Source organism: Betta splendens, chromosome 11, assembly GCF_900634795.4.
Source record: "Betta splendens chromosome 11, fBetSpl5.4, whole genome shotgun sequence".
In the NCBI taxonomy this organism is placed as follows: domain Eukaryota; kingdom Metazoa; phylum Chordata; class Actinopteri; order Anabantiformes; family Osphronemidae; genus Betta; species Betta splendens.
The window spans coordinates 8,198,007-8,219,310 of record NC_040891.2 but is presented as its reverse complement, the minus strand read 5'-3'; the positions used below and the strand labels follow the sequence as shown (position 1 = coordinate 8,219,310).

The window sequence follows — 21,304 nt, the reverse complement described above, 5'->3', positions numbered from 1 at the left end:
TATTCATAGCCATGAAAGATGCATTTGAATACATACATGTTTGTGACATTAGGTAAAAATATTTCTTTATGCTAATATTTTAATGCCATTATTTGTAAAATAAGATTAGAAACGTCAAAGAGTGGCGCAATTTTACTGTATTTAGGTCAGTCATTATTGCTTATCATTACTGCTGCATTTGTGTCTGTCAATCAGTCACGGGTATGTTCCTGCGTCATCGCTCTCCAGCCAATCAGAGGGCGAGCTCCGTAAACGGGGCACCCGGGAGGTAAACCCAGCAAACATGGCGACGCTCCGAAGAGAGCATAGAGATTGGGAAGGCGGCCTCTACTAACTGACAAAATAAGATACTCTTCGCAAATTACAATGTGGCGGGGTTAGCCGGAGCCACCGCGCGCACAGCCTTTGGACGATGCTTGCAGAGGTGAGTTGACGCCGGCGGAGCTCCCCGCGTTCGTCGGTATAGCAGCGGAGTTTGTTTTCCCCTGATTGACATGGCTAGTTAGCATGTAGCAGCTAGCGCCGTAGCTTTAGCGCCGCAGGTAAACACAGCGCCTGACAGGGAGAGGACGACGCGGCACCGACGTGCTCTTGGACGGGACTGCAATAAGTGGCATTTCGCCCGGGATTACACAACTAACTCTACGTTAATACGATGATCTCGGGATGTCCGCACTGTCAACACCGTGCTAGAATTAGCCCGACACAGACTATGTCGGTAGTATGCGTTTAGATTATGAATAACGCCTCTAAACAACGAATTTCTGCATCACAACAAACGCAGGTGAGCTGGGCGTTAGCTGGATGAGCTACATTATAGGCAATGGAGATGTCTATTGTATTAGCTAAGTTGGTTTACAGCAGAAGTGCGGGTTGCTACTTATTAACCTGTCCTCTGTGTAGTTAGCTAGTACTGCTTATAATTAGTTAGTAATAGTTAATTGGGATAAAACTATAGGAATGTGATGGCATTTCCGCCTCAAGGCTGAATCTTTATACACATCTGGAGACGTTTCCAGAGGCATTCAGTATCCAGACTTCTATCCTCTGCAGTCAGACACAAACTGGTCCAACACTGGGCCGTCTTAAAATATTTACATGGTGTCACGATTCTTTTGTTGCTGGTCATTGGTTATAGAGATTGCGCCTTGGCTGTGTGATCGTTAAGCCTAAGCAGGCGTCTCCAGTTTGACTACATGGCAACCTGGCTACGGGATTGTTTGTGTGATGCAGCACATTGAACGCACACGGCTTCCCCGAGGTTAAATAGAAAGCTGATCATGACATCTGCTGACACACAGACTACGCTGTCGTCCTCACCTGAGCGGCAGGTGACCTAACTGCCAAGTACACCTTTAGTCTCTGTAATGGGGCTTTAGCTGCCGCTGCATTATTCTTTTGGTGTGTAGTGCAGTCACATGTTCAACTTCAACTTGACAATAGCTCATTGTAAATGGTTGCTTTCTGGTAGCCTTTAGCCAGAAGTGAATGAGGGCCTTTGGCTATTTGGATAAACTCTATGCTGCTTTTAGTGCCTTGTGTTTGATTAAGAATAATATGGAAGGTGAGGTCAGAGGTACTGCAAAAAAAGCACATCAGCTTTATTACATACATCATCATACATCACAGACAGCACTGCCCACTGTATTATACCAGATTCTGTTGTTTCCCTGCTAATAATAAGTCCACCCTCTGAATATTAGTCAGTTTTTGGCTCTTTACACTTTTTGCTCATTTGCGTCATTTGATCTTTAATGACTGTTTGCATTTAAAAGCGAAGTTAATAAGTTTCATTTAAACTTGTTCCTCATCTGTTGTTGCTCCAGCTGTCACCGTAGTATTACAACCGTTCCTGCCTGTGATTAACTCCTTTGACTGAAAGGCATACCAGCACAGCTTGATGAATACACTTTGTACAGCGTTGTTTCTGTTTATCTGGGGCTTGAGTGCATTGTGTTCATCAACATGCACTCGCAGTTATCGGACTGCTTTTCACCCCTGGCTTAATCTCATTAGGGGTTCTTAATCAGAGCTTGGTGGACATCAAGGCCAAGGCTAACACAGTGTCACATCAGGCCCACTAGTCTCAAAGTATAGCTTTCGTCTTCTTTCTGTCAATACAATTTGTTCACCTGAGAGCTTTCAAGAATTAGGCCCTGTTCAAATGTGTTTGCGTACAGTTATATCTAGTTCTCCTACAGCACTTGTTTCCCTACCTCTTATTAATGTAGTCCTTTAAATGTTAGCCAGGGGCTTGTTAATAAATGATTGCACAGCACCGGTTTTCAATTAGTAGGCAGCTAGATGTGCAGATTACCTGCTGTAGACTGGCAGTGTGGGCCCTCCTTGTTTAACAGTGGATGGCTGACAGAGTAGCTCTGGATGCATCATAGGATTTCAGTCAGCCTTCCACAGCTGGTGCTGTTTCATACAGTGAAGCCAAGGTCCACTATTAAATGTGTAAAGTGTTCGGAGTCTCACCATGGCTCCAGAAGTAAGTAGTACTCACCACTTATGTACAGACTGACTATATTAATAAAATATTAATGCATGATACAAAATGATCATTTTGACACTCATAGATGTGGTAAATATTTTAATTACCCAGCTTTACAGTAGTTTATACGGGCCTTATTGTGGAGCTTTAATCCTGAGGCTAACATGCTTCTTTCTATCATGGTGGTTCTGGTGGATTAGACCAGCATGAATAGTCAACCCTACTTACTTTCTCTTCTTCTCAGGCATTATCCATGGCTCTCCCACAGGAGAGCTTTAATAGGCTAAGTTAACCTCTAGCCTAATGACCGTACTGATCAGGGTTAGCGCTATAAGCACCTGTGTCCATGTGTCACCAAAATAGAAAGCTCTGCCCTTGAGTTATTGCTCCGCACGTGTGTATCTGTGTATGCAAAGTTCCCCTTTGTGTGTGAATTTATTTTAACGCTGTGTCTGGACACATGGAAAAAAGTAACGTCCAAGTCACTGATAAGACGCTGTGTGACTGTGCCTGGAGTCAAGGACGTCCTTAAAACACCTTTCCCCACTAAACATAATTTAATTACTGTGCATTAAATATTTTTATACTCTAATTTAAGATGAAATCTGGGATTTTAATTACTAAAAGTTAGAATCGTATGATTGTCATGTATATTTAAATCTAACTAACATGAAACAAGTAGGTTGCAGTACATAGAACATGCATAAATTCTCCAAGCAGGCCGTGCCGAGGTCTGATTAACATCACCGCATAAGAACAAAAATATCTTTGTATGAAAAGAACAGGGACATTATAATTACACTATGGCATATTTTAGACATGAGCTCTTAGGTTAGATGTGTTGTTTACAGCACATGCACAGTTTTGCCTTGCCTTGTTGTTTGCCCCGTTGTTTCCCAACATGGCTTTCTAGATTATAGGGAAAATCACACTCTCTGCAGTGGAGTTTGCTTGTGAAATATATGACACCATTTCCATATAGATGCTGTTTATTTATTATTCCGTCCTTTCAGCGTGACCTACATTTGGTTTTTATTCAGTGAAGGTGATGTTGTGTGACTCCTAAGTCATGCAGCGTATTCGGTGCAGTGGCTCGAGCGCAGGCAGACAGCTGCAGCGGTGCTGCTTTTTTAAATAGCACGATGATTATTAGAATTTTAATAGGAAAGAGCAATAATACACATTTCTAAATTAATTTCAGGCTTTGCAGTCAAATTAATGAAGCTTGAATTCTTGCATCTGGTCTATCTCACACTGGGTTTACGTCCGTGGTAGAGCGAACAACTAGGTTTGTGTCTGTTTGCCTGCACTTACTGTACATCCTGTTTGTGGAGTGTATGCATTGTTGTGATTGTGTTTGGGTTGCATAAAGAATTGCCTAAAAGTTCAGATGGGTGTGTGTGTCACCATCAGGCTTCACTGTTAATCACTGGAACAGATGGCTGGTGTTTAGAACCTTGTGTAAGCTGTAATGACTCGAGTGTCAGTTATCGTCTCCTCTACAGAGCCAAGCCTCGCCACCTCATCACATAGCACCGCCAATAGCCTCCACATTCACTGCTGCCGCTCACCGGCACCATTGACGTCAAACTGGACTTGCGTTACTCATCTGAACTACTTTCACATACTCTGTTCAGGGCACAGATGCATTTAGTAGAACTGGAATTTGGATGCATGTTAACTAACTCCTCACACCGTTGCCTTGTGTGTCAGTGTAACACTCACCTGTTAGCATAGAGATCAGGCCTGATTGATTGTTGTCAGTGGGCTGCTTTAAGCTAATACAGTGTGCCAACAGTGGAGCTACTGGCCTCAGTGTGAAAACTAGATGTGATTCGGTGCCAAGATATTGCTTTTTATTTAGGATAGTCAAATGTTGCGGCATGGAAATAACCGTTGTGTGAACAGCATTCCTTTGTGTCTCACCACTCCTAGCTCAGCTGCAATAATAGTCCTCCTGCGATGGCCAGCCCAGACCTAACCCTGCTATTACTGACTTTCTTTCAAGCAGAAGAAGAGTCAGGAAAAAGGGGTTAGTCCTGCCAGTTTGGACACATTCATGCTCACAGGTTGTACATTCAGGTTGCACATGTTTCCCTGTTTGCAATGACCTGTTTTCATTTACTTCCTACACATAACCACCCTGCTTTTCTTGATTCTAGTAAGCATAGAGAGAAATCTGAAAGCTGTGAATGCGTCACAGAGTGATTTTATGTTTTATCTACAGCACATAAAATAGAATAGACCCCTTGTTGTGCGCTTTTGCCTGTGTCCCGTGTTCAAGCTATACATGAAGCTGGCTCGGCCATGTTCATGAATGCAGCACAGTTGCAGCTAGTCTTATGTGTGTCATCCAATTGTCCAAAGCTTACTGTGGCATGGAGAACAATGTGAGAGTGTCCTAAGGAAGCTCTGTCCGTCCCTATCTGACTTCAGAGGAGCTGCTTATCTAAGGAAGTGTAGTTTAAATGTAGGGCAGCCAGAGATCACCACTGCTGATCGTAAACCAGTTGCTGAGTCGCTTTGACGTGTCCAGTGTTAGACTGTGAGTCTAATGCACTGCGAGAATCTGTAAGGCACGTAAAACATATCACACCATCCACATCAAATGAATGTATGTGTCACATTAGCTTGCACCTTTAGAGATTAAGGGTATAGAACATTATGACAGTCACATAATTTAGATGAGAACTGCTAACCTACAAACAAACAGACATTAGATAAGTATGTCAAAGCTATATACCTGCAAAAAAGGACCCCTGGAGAGTTATGAGAATCGATTGAGGCACTGGCGTTTGAGCAAAATGGGGAATAACCTGCTTTTGATGTTTCAGTTGAACATGAACTAGGAACAACAGGAACAATGCAGTTCCTCATCTGTCATAATGTGTATTATCAGCAGCCACAGCGGAGGTCACCATAGGTTTTTAAGCCACTCAGCCCGACTGGAACTGACCGACGTTAGTCAGCAGTGATGTCTTCCAGACTGGCCTCGCCACGTGAAATCTGTTGTATGGAGTTGGACTGAAGCAGAGCAACCAGAGTAACCTGTGTGGAAAAGCCAGTTTGGTTTCCTGCACTGACACAATAACAGGAAAACCATAGGATACACACACACACACACACACACACACACACACACACACACACACACACACTTCATCGAATTTCCAACGAATATCGAATATCCAAACAGTACAGTACAATGCATAGGCAGCCTTCCTAAGGATAATTTACAAAGATGCTTACTATTACTGAAGATATACTGATGTGTCTGCAACACATAATAAAGTGTGTATTTACCCTTTGCTTTGTGTTTGTGTCATAGGCCAGTCTGTCCATCTGGGGATGGGGGGGTCTTGGAGTTGTGCTGTTCCTTGTCACCTTTGGACCCTTTGCCATATTTTACCTGGCCTTTTATATCTTCTGCTTCATTGGAGGGTGAGCATAAACAGCAGTAAATGTGCACCATATATGTGTGTGCACTGTGTCCACTTGCAGCTTTTCAGTCACTTAACATTATTTTCCTTCATTTTCACTTTGCTTTTGCAGGGGCTTTGCAGTCACTCTACTTTATGGAAAGATCAACTCCGAGAAACATCTGGAAAAGTGTGAGCACTCTTATCTGCCACCCAACCAAATTGGTATACTAAAGGTAAAAGCATTTTGACCTCGCCTGAACAAACATTTTAATGAGTTGTTAATCAAGTTCCTTTGTTGGCTACATCTTAACTCTTACAATGAAGGTCAAAGTAAAAAGAAATCTTTCCCTGCCTCCCTCAATTCTGGATATGGCTGATTGTCTTTTTCAGACACTGGATGAGATGAAGTCGGAGATAAAGCCCATCAAGATTGACAGGAGGCTGACTGGCTCTAGCTTTATAGATGAACCACTACAGCAGGTGTGTGAATTATAATGTCTGTACACCTGTGATCATTCATGCACCATTAAATGTCCCAAACAGAAAGACAGGATAAAAACAAGACACGTGACAAAAAGAGAGCATTTCTTCAGAGTTGTATGTTAAAATTTATGTTGTTATACAGTAAGCGCTATGGGTTACTGTTAAATGAAGTGTGCATGAAATGAGGTGTAATAAGAAGTCCTAAATAACTAATCGTCCTCTTTCAGCTATGAAATCCTTTGTCTGCTGGTTCTTTAAAAGCACTGATGACAATGGAAGAGCAGCTAAGAAAATAAGCTTGCTGATGATAACGGGATTATACCTGCATGACTAGTACTAATGCTCTAGACTTTTTGGACTCTGGCCCTCTTTAGTCACTGTCTGACCCATCAGCTGGCCCAGATCAGCGACTTAGCAGTTACCACTCGCAAACGTGGCTTGCACCCTTAATACTTCTGTGCTTCTTATTTATAGGAATCACCATTTTCACATTTATGTTTTAGGTTTTCTACCAAGGTAGAAGTTAATTATCCTTTTGTGTCGTCTATATAATCGGAAGTATTGAATGTGTTTGTTAGGTTGGATTGGATGTTGTTCTTTTAAAGTCTTCTTGGTTAAATGACTGTCAGACTGCCAAAGCCGTAAAGAGTCAAGCTATTTTTTCTATTTGAATAGATGCTATAGATTGAGTTGGAGATAATTCTCTAACCATGTGCCTGTCTTATCAGATCTGACATCCAGGGTTAAAATAAACCCTTTTGCTAGAGGGTAGAACTGAAAGTCTCAGTACTCAAAGAGTCAGTGTTGTACCGTCACGTGGCCAAATCAAGTGTCAAAATAAGACCTGACAGATGAAATGTAACATTTGCACCACTCCCTCAGTCGTGACTATTGACTCACCTCAACACATTCAAATTGAAATAGGCTGTGTGAATGATCGTGAAGGAGTGGTGCAGCTTTGTTTTGCTGCTCTCAGTTTGTGGTAACAAGCCGTCATAGTATGAAACAAGCTTTTAGCTCGTTGTCCTCGTGAAAGCAGCAGAGCTGGCAGATGTTAAGTGCAGACACAGCACATTGTGACGGTCAGATGATACACACTAACTGCTCTGCTTTTGTGGCTCTGCCCTCATGGGAATGTACACAAATCATTTCAGCTGCATGTGGACTTTGACATCATACAGACTCTATAGTAACTTGGTTTAGAAACAGCTGATTGATTTGTGTGTTGACTTGATTTAATTACGCTACTCTATCAGATCCCTACAGACTTTAAGCACTAGAAACATTATTACCCATGTAGCAGTCAGCTCTGGGGCAGCATGAAATTTTCCATTCTCATTCCCCCTCTCTGCTTTGTCAGTTCATGTCATTGGTTTGTCTTAAGTGGTTTCCTTTCTGTTTCTCCTTTGTCTGTGTAGGTCATCCAGTTTGCACTCAGAGACTATATCCAGTATTGGTACTACACTCTGAGTGAGGATGAGTCCTTCTTATTGGAGATTAGACAGACGTTACAGAATGCCCTGGTTCAGTTCTCCACACGGTACGAAATGAACACTCGCCCAGCGTGGCTTATTTCTACTTTATATTCATTAACAGCATATCTGATGGCAGTTCCTGTGTAGGTTTGAGTGAACCTGTAGTGTGTTTGTGTGCCAAGGTCCAAAGAGGTGGACTGGCAGCCTTACTTCACTACACGCCTGGTGGATGACTTTGCAACCCATTTACGTGTCTTTAGAAAAGCCCAGGATCGTCTTGCTGACAGAGAGGACAAGCAAAGTATGTGAATATAAGCAGATACCTTCAGGGTGTTTAGCTCATCCCCTGATGATTGACTTTGTGCTAAACAATGATACTATAATGTAGTTCTAAAAATAAGTCATTCAGCTGAATTTGATTGCAGAAAAATAGATTATGAGGTTGATAATTAATATTCAGGATTATTCACACAGGAGACATAACGGAGGAGATGACTGACTCGTTCTTTGAGGTGGAGATGGAAATGGAACGGACAATTTGTCGAGACATTGTGTGCACTTCACTTAAAGATGAAGAAGGTAAACTCTCTACAACACTTAGTTTTATACTCTACACAGAACTCCTCCCACAAATGTGTTGTAATGTTTGATGTTGTATCAACGACTGTTTGTCGGTCAGGTTTTCTTCGGGACTTGTGTGAGTTGCTTTTATATCTGTTACTACCTCCTGGAGATTTCCACAACAAAAACATGCGATACTTCCTCAGGGTGAGTAAGATAAACAAATACAGAATCTTACTTATATTTACAGTTAAAATAGAATTCACACAGATGATAGATTGGAGACCATGTGACTGTAGTGTAAATTAGGCCAAGTAGTTTCCCAGTGTTTTGGTATGATCTTTATTTATTTATTCTTTTAGGAGGTGCTGGCACGCGGTGTGCTGCTTCCGCTGATCAACCAGCTGAGTGACCCAGACTACATCAATCAGTTTGTTATTTGGATGGTGAGATATGACACAAACTGTACTCGCCCACATCATCTACCAATATATTTTTTAAAAAGTTTTTTATTTATTTATTTATTTATTTATTTTAATTATTGTATAACTGGATAAAAAACAACCTAAAACCATTTTTTGTGTGTATTTGTGTGTTCAGATTCGGGATTCCAGCTGTAATTATGAAGCCTTCATGAACATCCTGAAGCTGACTGACAAACCTGCTGAGCTGGAAGCCGTCAAGGACAAAGTGTTGGAGGAGCTGCAGTACCTTCGCTCCCTGGACACTGCTGGAGACGGTAGGGCTTAATAATCAGTCACCTGAAAATAATTTATCCACCACTTAAGTTTAAGAATTGATATATATATATTTATTTAGTTTTATCTCATCACGTATTGTTTTTTTGTCCTTTAGACATCAATGTGATCAAGAACCAGATTAACAGTCTTTTGTTTGTGAAGAAGGTGTGTGAGACTAGGATCCAGAGACTACAGTCTGGCAAGGTGAGAAACAGCATTACAGCTAAGGCTCACACTGAATGATGCAATTACTTTAATACATTTTATTATTTTGATAATTCCCTTTTTATTAAAATTATTTCTGCTCAATGCATCAGTTTTCCTTTATTGTGTTCCTGTGTTGTTTAGGAGGTGGACGCCTTAAAGCTGGCAGCAAACTTCGGAAAGCTGTGTGTCATACCACTGGATCACATCCTTGTCCATAACATAGCCTTGCAGTTCTTTATGGGTAATTCTGAAGCCACATCGTCACACATACCACACACACCAGACGTCACTGTAGCCTCTAACCCTGAACATTTCTGTCAATTATCTTTGTAATCCATAGCATTTAATTTCCCTGCAATTTATAAGCGCATTCTGTCTTATTAGGCACACTCCTCGTCAGTCCCACATGACCTCCTTAGTCATTTTAAAAGGTCACTCCACTGCAGACGTTAAGTTAGGGTACTGGGTGTGTTCGTGTGCACTAGGAGTTAAACCCAGCGACAACTCAACTGATGTACAAAACATTTTTCTGGCCTCTTCATTCTAGTTTAAGATACTTCTTTTACAAAGTAAAGTATATAAACCACTTTGTCATTGTGAGGTTATTTACCTAGTTTGTATACTGTGTATTTGCATAGAGGATAATTGCGTGTGTGTCTGTTGATGCAGACTTCATGCAGGCCGCCGGGGCACAGGCAGAGCTGTTTTTCTGGCTCACTGTGGAGGGCTACAGAGTGACAGCACAGCAGCAGCTTAAGGTCATGCAGAGCTGGCAGCAGGATGGGAAGAACCAGCCCAGTGCCACCAAGGGGCTGCTGAAGGCCGCTGCACTGGGGGTCTATGAACAATACCTCTCTGACAAGGTGGGTGGAACGGGTTTTGGCAACAATGGAGACTGACACTGTTTCCATACGAGTATACTAAAATAAAAAATACACAATTTTATTCAGCTTTTGTTCTAGCTTTGTCATATTACCTACATCTGTTTGCTGTGTAATCTTCCCTAATAGGCATCTCCAAGAGTACAGGTGGATGAGCCATCAGTGACGAAACTGGGGGAGAAACTGCAGAAAGATGATCCCACACCAGAGATATTTGATGAAATCCAGCGCAAGGTCAAACCCGCATATTGGAGAATATGAACTATGTTGATACTAATTTTATTTAGCTTTTTTTTTTAATAACCTGGCTTTTGCGTTCACTGATTTTACCACAGGTGTACGACATGATGCTGCGTGACGAGCGCTACTACCCGTCTTTCAAGCAGAGTCCTCTTTACGTTCGCATGTTGGCAGAGCTGGACATGTTGAAAGAGCCGAGCTACCGGGGATCTGATGACGGCGATGGGGAATCTTTTAATGGCTCACCCACAGGAAGCATAAGCCTGGTAATTATTCCTCTGTGGTTGCAGGTTTCAGCATTGCTTTGATGTTCATTGTCAAAAATGTATTGAATGTGTTAATGTGCTAATAACGTCTTTCTTGTGGTTTTAGTCTTTGGACGATTTGTCCAACTCCTGCCACGATGAAACTATGCACCTACATGCCTTCATCTCTGACACAGGTACACAGGCTAATGGAGTGCAGCATTAATTGCATTGCATACTTATGTAACACTCTGAAGTATTAGACTGACAGCTTGGTTGAAATCGTTCCATGAGTGTGAATTGTTCTGAACACTGGGTTTTTTAGTCCCACTTGCTCCCTCTTCATGTTTTGTTTTTTTAAACTTTCACCTCCTACCTTCATTCATCTGCATGTGCCTGCTGTATCACTTTCATTCTGTGCCAATTTTCTTTTATTTCTTTCATTCCAACACCTTTTCTGTTTTTCTCTTCCACCTTTCTCTTCCTTCCCTTTCATTCTGTCACATTTTCCTCTTTCACACACTCCTCTGTGCTGCTCTTTCTTTCTTTTGCTTGCTCTGCCTTGCCCACACATACCTTCTTTCTTTTCCTGCTTTTATCCAAACCCACATCCTCCATCCATCGTTTTGGATGTATTACTGGGCACAGTCGCTGATGCTTGTCTCCCTGGATTCTGGGGCGCTGCAGGGGTTTGCAACGACCACGGTAAGACCTATGCGCTGTACGCCATCACTGTGGTCAGACGCAACCAGGACGGCAGCGAAGACTGCTGGAAGACCTATCGCCGCTACTCGGACTTCCACGACTTCCACATGAGGATCACTGAACAGGTTTGTATGTTTTACAGTATTTATGCACCTGTTTTATAGTCATCTGCAACTTTTCTACTCCAATGGTCAACAGTGGAAATGAAAGCAAAACTTGCTTGTGTGCTATTTATTGTGTGTTTTTTTGTGGTTTAGTTTGAAAACCTGGCGTCAATCCTCAAGCTGCCGGGAAAGAAGACATTTAACAACATGGACAGGGAATTTTTGGAGAAAAGGAAAAAAGACCTCAATGCTTATCTCCAGGTAGGAACCTTGTCACTGCTGACTATTCACATTTTTCCTCTTATTTTACAGACTTTACATTGATACCTTTTGCGTGTGTGTGTTCCAGTTGCTATTAAACCCAGAGATGGTGAAGGCCTGCCCAACTCTGATTCCTTACGTCTATGATTTCCTCGAGAACAAGGCCTACAGCAAGGGCAAGGGAGAGTTTGCACGAAAGGTCAGTCAATGTTTTTAAACAGAAGACACTCAGATATTTAAGAGTTTTCATCTGTAGCACAATGGAAGCTACTGTAGGTTTAACATCCTGTATTATTGGGGCATAATAGAAAATTATGTTAGAGGGAATTACTTTTTTTTCTGTAGCCAAACAAAGTGATATTTCACCATGTTATTGCAGCAGTGATAACATGGATGCGTAGTACTATGCCTGAGAACCATGTCTGCTTTGTTAACCCATCAGATAGACACATTTGTAAATCCTTTCAAGAGCTCCATGAGGAACATGTCCAATGCAGTGAAAGCCCTGCCAGACAGTCTGGCTGAAGGGATGACCAAGGTCTCTGACAACATGGGCCGCATGTCAGAACGACTGGGCCAGGATCTCAAACAGTCCATTCTCAAGGTATCAGCCTCAAAAAATATTTTCTGCCTTTATGAATAGCTTTACCCTTTTCACTGCTATGAACTTTCAGATTATCTAAACTTGCTTTGTCTCTCTGCTCTAGGTGCCTCCGCTTCTCCCCAAGTCTGAAATCGACCCGGAACACTGTCGAGTTTCCGCTCAGCTTGATGACAATGTAAGTAACTGGGTAGACTGGTTAGTAGGCATTATCTGTTATGTCTGTTATCTCGTTTATTGTGTATCATGTGTCCAGGTGGATGATAACATCCCACTGAGGGTAATGCTGTTGCTTATGGACGAGGTGTTCGACCTGAAGGAGAAAAACCAGTGGCTGCGCAGGAACATTAAAAACCTGCTGCAGCAGCTCATCAGAGCCACATATGGAGACACTATCAACAGGTGAGAGGAGAACAAAGGGCAGAAAAATGAAGAGAGCATACTTAGTATTTTAGGAAGGCATTCTGTAGCCTTAGTTCTACCTGAAGTCACAGATTATGCTTAAACCCAATATATACACAAATTACTATAATATCATGCAGAATACAACCTGAAACATGTTCTTTTATCGTCCTAGAAAAATTGTGGATCACGTGGATTACTTAACCTCACCAGAACAGGTGGCAGACTATGTCAAGAAGTTCAGGTAATGGCCTGTCCTTTTTCCTTGAGATAAATCTCGTTGGTCAGGGCGATTGTGAATAACACTGCCTCCGTCCCCACCCAGGGATTCTTACTGGCCTAACGGTATTCTGGCTGAGACGCCGCCCCGTCGGGACAAAAGCATTCGCATGAGGACACGAGTAGCAGCCAAGACAAGCCTGCTAGGCATCATGCCAGGTAAAGAATTGTTTTGCTTTTTTAACTTTGGTCATAACTTTCTATATGGAAAATGTTTCTGTAACATTTTTCCACCATTGAAATAAAATTGCTCATACTGTATCGCTGTTCATTTCGCTTCCTCCACAGATGAGTTGAAGCATATCATTGGAGCCGATACCACGAGAAAAGGCATCCTGCGGGTCTTCGACATGTTTCAGTACCAACCTATGAACCGTCGGTTAGTCTACGTTTTCCTAGAGGGCTTCTTGGAGACAATGTTCCCCCAGTACAAATTCCCTGAGCTCTTTGTCAAGCTACACTCCCGATCGCCACGCGTCCACAGATACAACCAGAAACTCAAATGTGCCTCTTATAAGAGGTGACAGTAGAAGCCTGAGGCAACTGGACACAGATCAACTAGAAACACAGACTTGAGCGCTGAGAGAGAGAGCGAGCCTTGATGGTGAAGGATGAGGTATGTGTTGGATTTCTTTTCTTTCCCTCCTAAACCTTTTATTCATGAATAACACTCCAGTTCTAGCAGTTTTTTTGTCTCGAGACAAAACTGAAAAATGAGCTACACGTGCAAAACTCTAATCCTGTAATTTGCACCCAGCCTCCAAATGGCAGGTTTTATTTTTAGTTTACGTAATTTCCCCCTCTTTTTAAACCTTTTATGTGTGTTAAGCTTTAATCTGGGCCAATGCTGCTTTCTCATGGTCCAGAGAGCAGACCACAGATACTGTATTGTTTTGAAACTGCAGGAGTACATAGCGTAGACCCACACCTTGCCTTACTTTCCTGCTTTGGTCTTTTGGCCGGCACCGTTTGCCATCTCTCTGGCCTCTCAGCTGTAGTCAACATTGCCCTCATGCTGTAGACACGCAGAAGCTGCACATTGCATACATGCAACAGATTTTTGTTTTCATAGCAACCAAAACTGTCAAAAGCACTGGGTCAAAGAGGCGCTGTTTTTATAATGTGACTGAAAGGATGACTGTTGATTATGTCCTGTTTTTATTGTGAGCATTTTCCCACCCTAATTGTTTCTCGTGGAACACAACGCTTTGTCCTTTAAAAATGTTCATGTCATCTGTGCCACCCACAGTCCCGAAAGACCACGTCCCCTTTATTGCTACTGTCATAACCTGTGACGACCAAAGTTCAAGCTATTCGTTGTTTATCTGACGTTGGGACAATTACTGTACTGCATCTCATTCATCACGTGAAGAAAGTAATTGCAATGTTAAGCTTTTAAATGGTATAAAAGGCTAAAAGGATGTGTCGCGGTCAGCTCCGGCTTTCCAGCCGTGCCGTGGAAGAATGTACTCTCTGGTCTACTCTGTACTTTGCTCTTGAAGATTTCTGTGTGAATGTTTGTGTTTTTAGCACGGACGTCCTGCCCTCCTCAGTCAGAAATTTGTGCCAGCGTGAGCTAGTGAACCAGCCTTAAAACTACATACAGTATACACAGTGACCAAGAGACACGCTAGCGCTCTCCTACACATGACTGAACAGAAATCCAGATAGAGACATGGAGATATATCCCTAATCATTTTTATTCACAGGAAATGTTATTTTGTGCAATATTTTTTTTTCTTCAATGCATGTGCATTCTGAATCATTCTATATTGGAAGGAAGTAATTGATATTGTTTTAATGGAAGAAAAGTTCCCCTAGAAATGTCTTCTTATCCCAACAACTCAACATTCCGTTGTTGTAAAATTCTTTGTTTTACAGACTTGTTTTATAAGTCTGGATTTTTTGTGTTTGTTTGTTTTGGGGGTGTTGATCAGTCGGTGTTGGGGGGGGGTGTTCCTGTTCAAGCTCAATGATTGGCTCATGCTGTAGCTAATTAGGAGACCGTCTAATGAAACTGCTTGTTTTTAACATATAGGTGGCATTTTATGCATTCAAGCCTGTTCCCCTAAGTGTGAACAGATCCTTCAGCTATGAAGTGACCACTGGAGATAGCCCCCACCCGCCCTGTCCAACTGGCTCACACATGACAGTGTGACCAGTTGAATCCCTGCTAACGAGCACTTAGTAGCACCCATGGGGCGGCCCCTCCATTGGCCACACGCAGCCCCATTCTGCTGCACTCTTTTGATGGAGCTCCCTCGTCTGCTGTGATGTGCTCGCACTGAGCAGCCCGGTGAACTCCGATCGGAGTCGAGGACACGAACTGGAGCCTCTTTTATTAGAGATCAATATTTTTGTCCAATTGGCAGAGAAGTCACCTTTGACTTTGTGCACACCTCTCCATACAGGAAGGCTTGTCTGTTTTTTTAACCCCAGTATATGAGTCTATGATAATAAAATTGTGCATATCTGTGTACAGTATGTGTTAATAGTGTGCCTAAATGTACTGTCAACTCTATTTTCATATTTTTCTTTGACCTAAAAAGAATCAGAATGTCTTGATCATTTTATGCAACTGAAAATAACTTTAGTTTTTTTTTTTATTTGCATCAAGCTTATCGAACTCTTGTGAGCCGCTGTGCTCCGATCAGTATAACACTAATAAAAGTATCTCAGACTAATGCAGTGTTCGTCTTCAATGCTGGTGGAAGGGGGTTGTACATATAGCTATATTGATGCCTAGTACACAGAGACTACAAACATACCAGCAGTTTATTAAGTTTACCTTGTGAGGAGTATTCTTCATTCTACCAATGACAGTTTCATGATAAGACAAACGTCCATCACTTGCAGCGTCACCATATAAATGAGTCCATGTTTAACATCGTTTCTTAACAGTTTTCACGGCGTTTTTCTTGACTGGATCAGCGATGATGACGACCCCCCATGCAGCCACGCCTGAAAGAAGACAGCACATAGGGATTCATTACTTCAACTACGACAACAAGCGATGCTGAAAGCCAAAGAGGCAGAAGACCCACATCCAGCAAATGTAAGCATAGCGACTGTCCCGATAGACGTCACTCCGCCTTGTCTTTTGACTGTCCGGGCGGCGTTGAACACATAAGCCCCGCACAGGATCAGACCACCGCCACTCAGGAGCCGGCAGCTCAAGCAGCCTTCCATGGACGCCTTTGCGGCTTTGGACTCGGAAGGTTCCGCTGCTCCTGTTGGTGCCTCTGGCGTTGCTGAGGCAGACACGCTGCGTGTTTGCTAATGCTAATACACTCCCAGGTAAAAGCGCATTACAACAAATGTATGTTGTTAAATTATACCCTCCAGTTAAGCGCACGCATATATTTGACACATGCTGAAAAGGTCATCCTTTCGTTTCCGACAATCGTTTCCGGGCCACGTGACTTTACGTGTAGATTTCAAAATAAAAGACCATGAGGTACCATGACGTTTCAAAATAAAGCAGCCCATCAAACCAGTGGATTCAAAGTTTGAAGTAATGCACAGTGATCAACATTGATTATAAAAGTGATTCTTTTCTTAAATATACCTATTACCGCGTCTGCCATTTATTTAAATCCAGAAGTTTTTATTTCAAAAGGTAATTCTGCTAAAGTCAGATTTTATTGTACAATACCCTTTTCCCCAGTGGCCTATATAAATCGAAATGTCACTTTTCAGCAGAATTACCTTGTCTGCGTTTGAAGTCATAAAAGACGATAGATTTTAGTGCTTGCTCACATTATCAAATAAAATAGAGAGAGAGAGTTCATTCGCCAGGCGCTGTCTTGAGTCGTTTAAGTGATATTTTTGAAACGCACGGGACGTTAATTGCTGATCAAGGTGCTCACAATGATGACGTCATGTTCGACCGTTTCAGAGCAATTGTGTCGTGTCCATGTGGAACATGGACAAGCGGTGGCTGTTGGGCCAAATGCAGTACTAAGGACTCCTGTGTTGCCTGGCAGGTCCATCAGAACCGTTGCTAGCACGTTTGCTGTGTCACCCGGTACGGAACACTTGCATCTCTTTTATTGCTACTTCCAGGCTTTGGTTATTGATTAAAACACAGGTGAGTTAAACCTACTTCTATCTGCATCATAAAGACTTAGACAATCTGATTCTATAACGTGTGCCTGTAACATCTGTGTTTAAGAGTTTAAATGAAGAACATTTCAAACGGGTTATTCTTGTGTGTCATTGGGCATTGCAGATTTGAACGTGTCTGTGTTTGCTGGTTCCACGCGACGGCATTCGGAAGTCGGTCGTCAGTTAACGTGGTCGCGAGTTAATACGGAGCACCTGTTTTAGCATTAGCATTAGTGTTTGGTCTCCGATGGACTGTTGTGGTGTGAATTTGCACCAGAGACAGTTTCATCAAAAATAAGCTGCTTCAGCACTCTTTCGGGATGAGGCGTGACGTCACCATCTAATTAATGAGAAAGTTAGAAACTGTCCTATTAACTTATTCTGAACACTTCAGAGTTTCATTGGACCCGAGGGGACTCGAACGCAGCACGAACGCAAGACCTGGCTTCAGTCAGTCTGTTCCAATCAGCTGTTTCTGTTGCCACACGAGTCTGACTGCGATGACCGTCCAGCCGACGCAGTCACTCGGGGGAGACGCTGTGCTTTGGATCCTCGCGTCCGTCTTCTCGGCGGCTGCTCAGACCAGCGGTCAGTCCTCGTACGTCGCTGCGGTGTACGAGCACCGCCTGATCTGGAACCCGGAGCCGCGCGTCCCGCTGTCCAGAACCGCTGCCCTGCGGCACGTGCAGCAGAACCTGGACGTCTACGAGAAGCAGGCGGCGCTGGCCGCCGAGCAGGTAAACACGGATCTCTGGTTTAAAGTGTGTCACATTTGTATAAAGTAAAGTCCAAAGTCCACACAAACCAACGCTTTGACCTCCTGCTTCCTTTTTTAACTGTCATTAGTAATTGTATATGAATACATTTTTTAAAGTAGGATCGTGAATCGTGACCTTCCCACCCTCAGAATGCTCAGATCCTGGTGTTTCCTGAGGACGGCCTTCAGGGTATCAACTTCAGCCGTTCGTCCATCTATAGCTACCTAGAAACGATCCCCGATCCCCAGCAGGACACCTGGAACCCGTGCACCGAGCCAGACAAACACAACAACACAGAGGTATACAACCATTTTACACTTGCTGTGGGGCGACTGCTTTTAAAGGACACGCACCTCCCTCTGGTTGCTTCACAGGTCCTGCAGAGGCTGAGCTGCATAGCACGTCGTCACAACCTCTACGTCGTGGCCAACATGGCCGACCTGCAGCCCTGCTCCCCGGGGAACGAACCCGCCTCCTGTCCCCCTGATGGACGCTGGCAGTTCAACACCAACGTGGTTTTCAGGTGCGTTGTCACATTGAGTGACGTGGTTTCGGCACGGTGCTCCCCAGCGTTCGGTGTGTTCCTCCACACAGTTCCAGCGGTCAGCTGGTGGCGCGCTACCATAAGTACAACACGTACTTTGAGGAGGCCTTTGACTCACCCCAGCCTGAGCTTGTGACGTTTGACACGCCGTTTGCTGGGAGGTTCGGCCTCATCATCTGCTTCGACATCCTGTTCCACGTGCCCACAGTTGCTTTGATCGAACAGGTAGGAAAATATCCTCGAACCCGAAACCACAAAGTTCCGCTTTGCTGTTTTCTCAGCTCTGCCTCGCTTCTTTGCACCGTCTCCGAAGGGTGTGCGTCAGCTGATCTTCACCGCGGCCTGGTACCCCAACCAGCTCCCTCTGCTGGCTGCCATCCAGGTCCAGCAGGCGTTCAGCCTGGGGTCCAACGTCACGCTGCTGGCAGCCAACATCCGCAGTGACCCGCTGGTCACCAGCGGGAGCGGCATCTTCACGCCTTCTTCTGCCACGTATCACCACGCCCGGAAGGGGGACCCAGAGAGGGGCAGGTTGCTGGTGGCCAGGGTGCCGGTCCTGGAGCCCCTGTGGACGGGACGGCGCGTGGACACGGAGTCCAGGGATGAGTCCTCGCCGTTTAAGGCTGCAGACTCTGGGCACTGCCACCAGGACAACCAGTTAGACTCTTACTGCACTAAACCCCCGTCAGCAGAAGCTCCGGCCAGCGTTTCTTCCACCACCTTCGTTTCAGCCATGATGTACGACCCGTTTACATTTGTCCTTCTGAACGACACAGAGGGCAGCCTGAGGGTGTGTGACGGCGCGTTTTGCTGTTACTTGTGGTACCGGCGGTTCCCACCAGCGACTGATGGAGAACTCTATGCACTGGGAGCATTTGCTGGAACTCACACTAAGAACGGACGCTACGCCCTGCAGGTAACAATGTGGCTTTCCATCATTTAAATCAGATTCATGACACGCTTGTGACAATCACTTTATTTCTGCCTACAGGTGTGTGCTCTGGTCCGCTGTGCCGGGTCGGACGCTGGTTCCTGCGGGAAGGAAGTTGAGGAAGCCGAGACCAAAATGGACTTTCTATTGGAAGGGAAGTTTGGAACCAGGTACGTGTACCCGTCGGTTCTGGTCAGCCAAATGGTTCTGGAGCAGCCGGAGCATCTGGAGAAAACTGGAGATGGCAGAGTGACCATGAAACACTCCAACACGGCTGGTGGCCTGGTCACTGCCTGTCTGTACGGACGGATGTACCACCTGGACAATGAAGGGACATCCACACAGGGAGCTGATGGACTTAGGTAGTGAGACACAGTAGGTTTTTTTTAGTTTATTATTCTGGCTTAACCATCTTGCCTGTGTTCTGTTGCCAGATGTTTGACATTCCCTATTCGCATCATTTGCACATTAGTATTGTAGAAAATCAGCCTTGCAAAATATTCTTGTACTTCACTTTTGCCAGCTGCCATGTTCCTTGTGTGTTAAGACATTATACGATGAGGTTCAAAAGCATGTTTTACGCAGCATTCAGCTGCTTCAACACTTGATTTATTTTCCAGTAAAGCTCCAAATCAGTCTCTTACTGACTTTAGAACTCACAAGTTTTTTTTACATGTCGACTGACAGAAAGATGTTTATTATTGATGCTCTGATTCATGAGGATTCATTCAAAGATCTACATCTTACTCTAATTGGTTTGCCATTATTCTCCATTGCGACAGACACTGCCACATTATTCCCCCATTCCTTGGTTTTCCAGTCATGATGTATGGTAAAAATGAACCACAGGAATGATCTTCACGGAAAATTCTCTCTACACCTTCTGCCACATGGGCCCTGAAAGCCTGGGGTTGTAACTTAGAAACAGTGTTCCTGATTTGTTTCTCCACCTCAGACATGGATCCTTTGAACCTGAAGTCACTGCAGAAGATATCCTGCCTTTGCACCAGTAGAGCTTCCAACTCATTCACCTGGAAAAAAGTGTGACATAGACGTCTGTTTAATGCAAGTAGGGATTTATTTTGATCATTGTACTTATTGGTAAAAGTGGATGACTGACTAATTATAGCTTCAGCTTTATCCACTTTGTGACTAATGGATACCTGGGTTCTCCTGAGTTCCACCTGGGTTCTCCTGAGTTCCACCTGGGTTCTCCTGAGTTCCACCTGGCTGGCTCTGATCTTCCCCTCCACCTTGTTCTGTTTATCTAAATCTGTGTCCACAGTAGAGAGAAAAACAAATGTATGGATGAATTTGTTGACTGGTGTTTCTCTAAGGCACAATGAGACGTAAGCCAGGTCTCGGACCTGCAGTTTAACGGTAAGAGATTAGTGGACTGGGTTTCTAGAGAATTGACCCTGTTCTTATGACTCTACCCTTAAATTCTTTTTAACTTTTAATGAAACTGAAATGGGATAATGTCACCCTGTAACTGTAAAACACTGCTGAGATTCAGTTTACTTACTTTGAGACAGCCATGCAATTGCTCCCACTGCTGCCACATTGAGAATGAACCATCCTCCACCTCCTTTGCTTGCATCTTCATTTCCAACTTTGTCTTCGTTCGTATTGTTCATGTTGAATCTGCAAAAGTTTACTTTTCAAATTAACAACATATCAGAAGGAGACGCACGCACAGGTGTGACGTCAATAAACAAGTTTATTGCAGTTAAACACCAATCAGTTTGATGCTGAGGTTCAATCTATCTACGTAACAGGTGAGTCAGCCTCAGCTGCTTTCGTGCAAATCAAAATGCCAAACAGTTTGGCAAAGTAAAATAAAGATCACCCAGACTACAAC

The 21,304-nt window shown here is 43.6% G+C and overlaps 2 protein-coding genes across 4 annotated transcripts; both read left to right on the top strand.

Annotated features, from left to right (window-relative positions):
- Nucleotides 1-258: 258 nt before the first annotated feature.
- Nucleotides 259-15,787, top strand: snx13 (sorting nexin 13). 2 transcript variants are annotated; one of them, XM_029167103.2, is made up of 25 exons: nt 259-424; nt 5,826-5,938; nt 6,050-6,152; nt 6,310-6,399; nt 7,821-7,942; nt 8,060-8,178; nt 8,352-8,456; nt 8,557-8,645; nt 8,801-8,884; nt 9,039-9,177; nt 9,294-9,382; nt 9,527-9,626; nt 10,055-10,248; nt 10,396-10,500; nt 10,602-10,772; nt 10,879-10,948; nt 11,439-11,581; nt 11,714-11,821; nt 11,910-12,020; nt 12,264-12,425; nt 12,529-12,600; nt 12,679-12,824; nt 13,000-13,068; nt 13,150-13,262; nt 13,392-15,787. In XM_029167103.2, exons 1-25 carry the CDS (start codon nt 413-415, stop codon nt 13,625-13,627), a joined length of 2,865 nt encoding a protein of 954 aa, XP_029022936.1. In that variant the 5' UTR covers nt 259-412; the 3' UTR covers nt 13,628-15,787. The 2 variants fall into 2 exon arrangements, with proteins under 2 accessions (XP_029022936.1, XP_040928862.1); XM_041072928.2 differs by lacking the exon at nt 259-424 and adding an exon at nt 514-784.
- A 1,193-nt stretch (nt 15,788-16,980) lies between these two features.
- On the top strand, nt 16,981-20,496 carry btd (biotinidase). Of its 2 annotated transcripts, none has more exons than XM_029167216.3 (8): nt 16,981-17,193; nt 17,605-17,947; nt 18,118-18,267; nt 18,343-18,491; nt 18,563-18,737; nt 18,826-19,428; nt 19,504-19,805; nt 20,399-20,496. In XM_029167216.3, exons 2-8 carry the CDS (start codon nt 17,711-17,713, stop codon nt 20,454-20,456), a joined length of 1,674 nt encoding a protein of 557 aa, XP_029023049.2. In that variant the 5' UTR covers nt 16,981-17,193; nt 17,605-17,710; the 3' UTR covers nt 20,457-20,496. The 2 variants fall into 2 exon arrangements, with proteins under 2 accessions (XP_029023049.2, XP_055369048.1); XM_055513073.1 differs by having other exon boundaries at nt 16,998-17,130.
- The last annotated feature ends 808 nt before the right edge of the window (nt 20,497-21,304 follow it).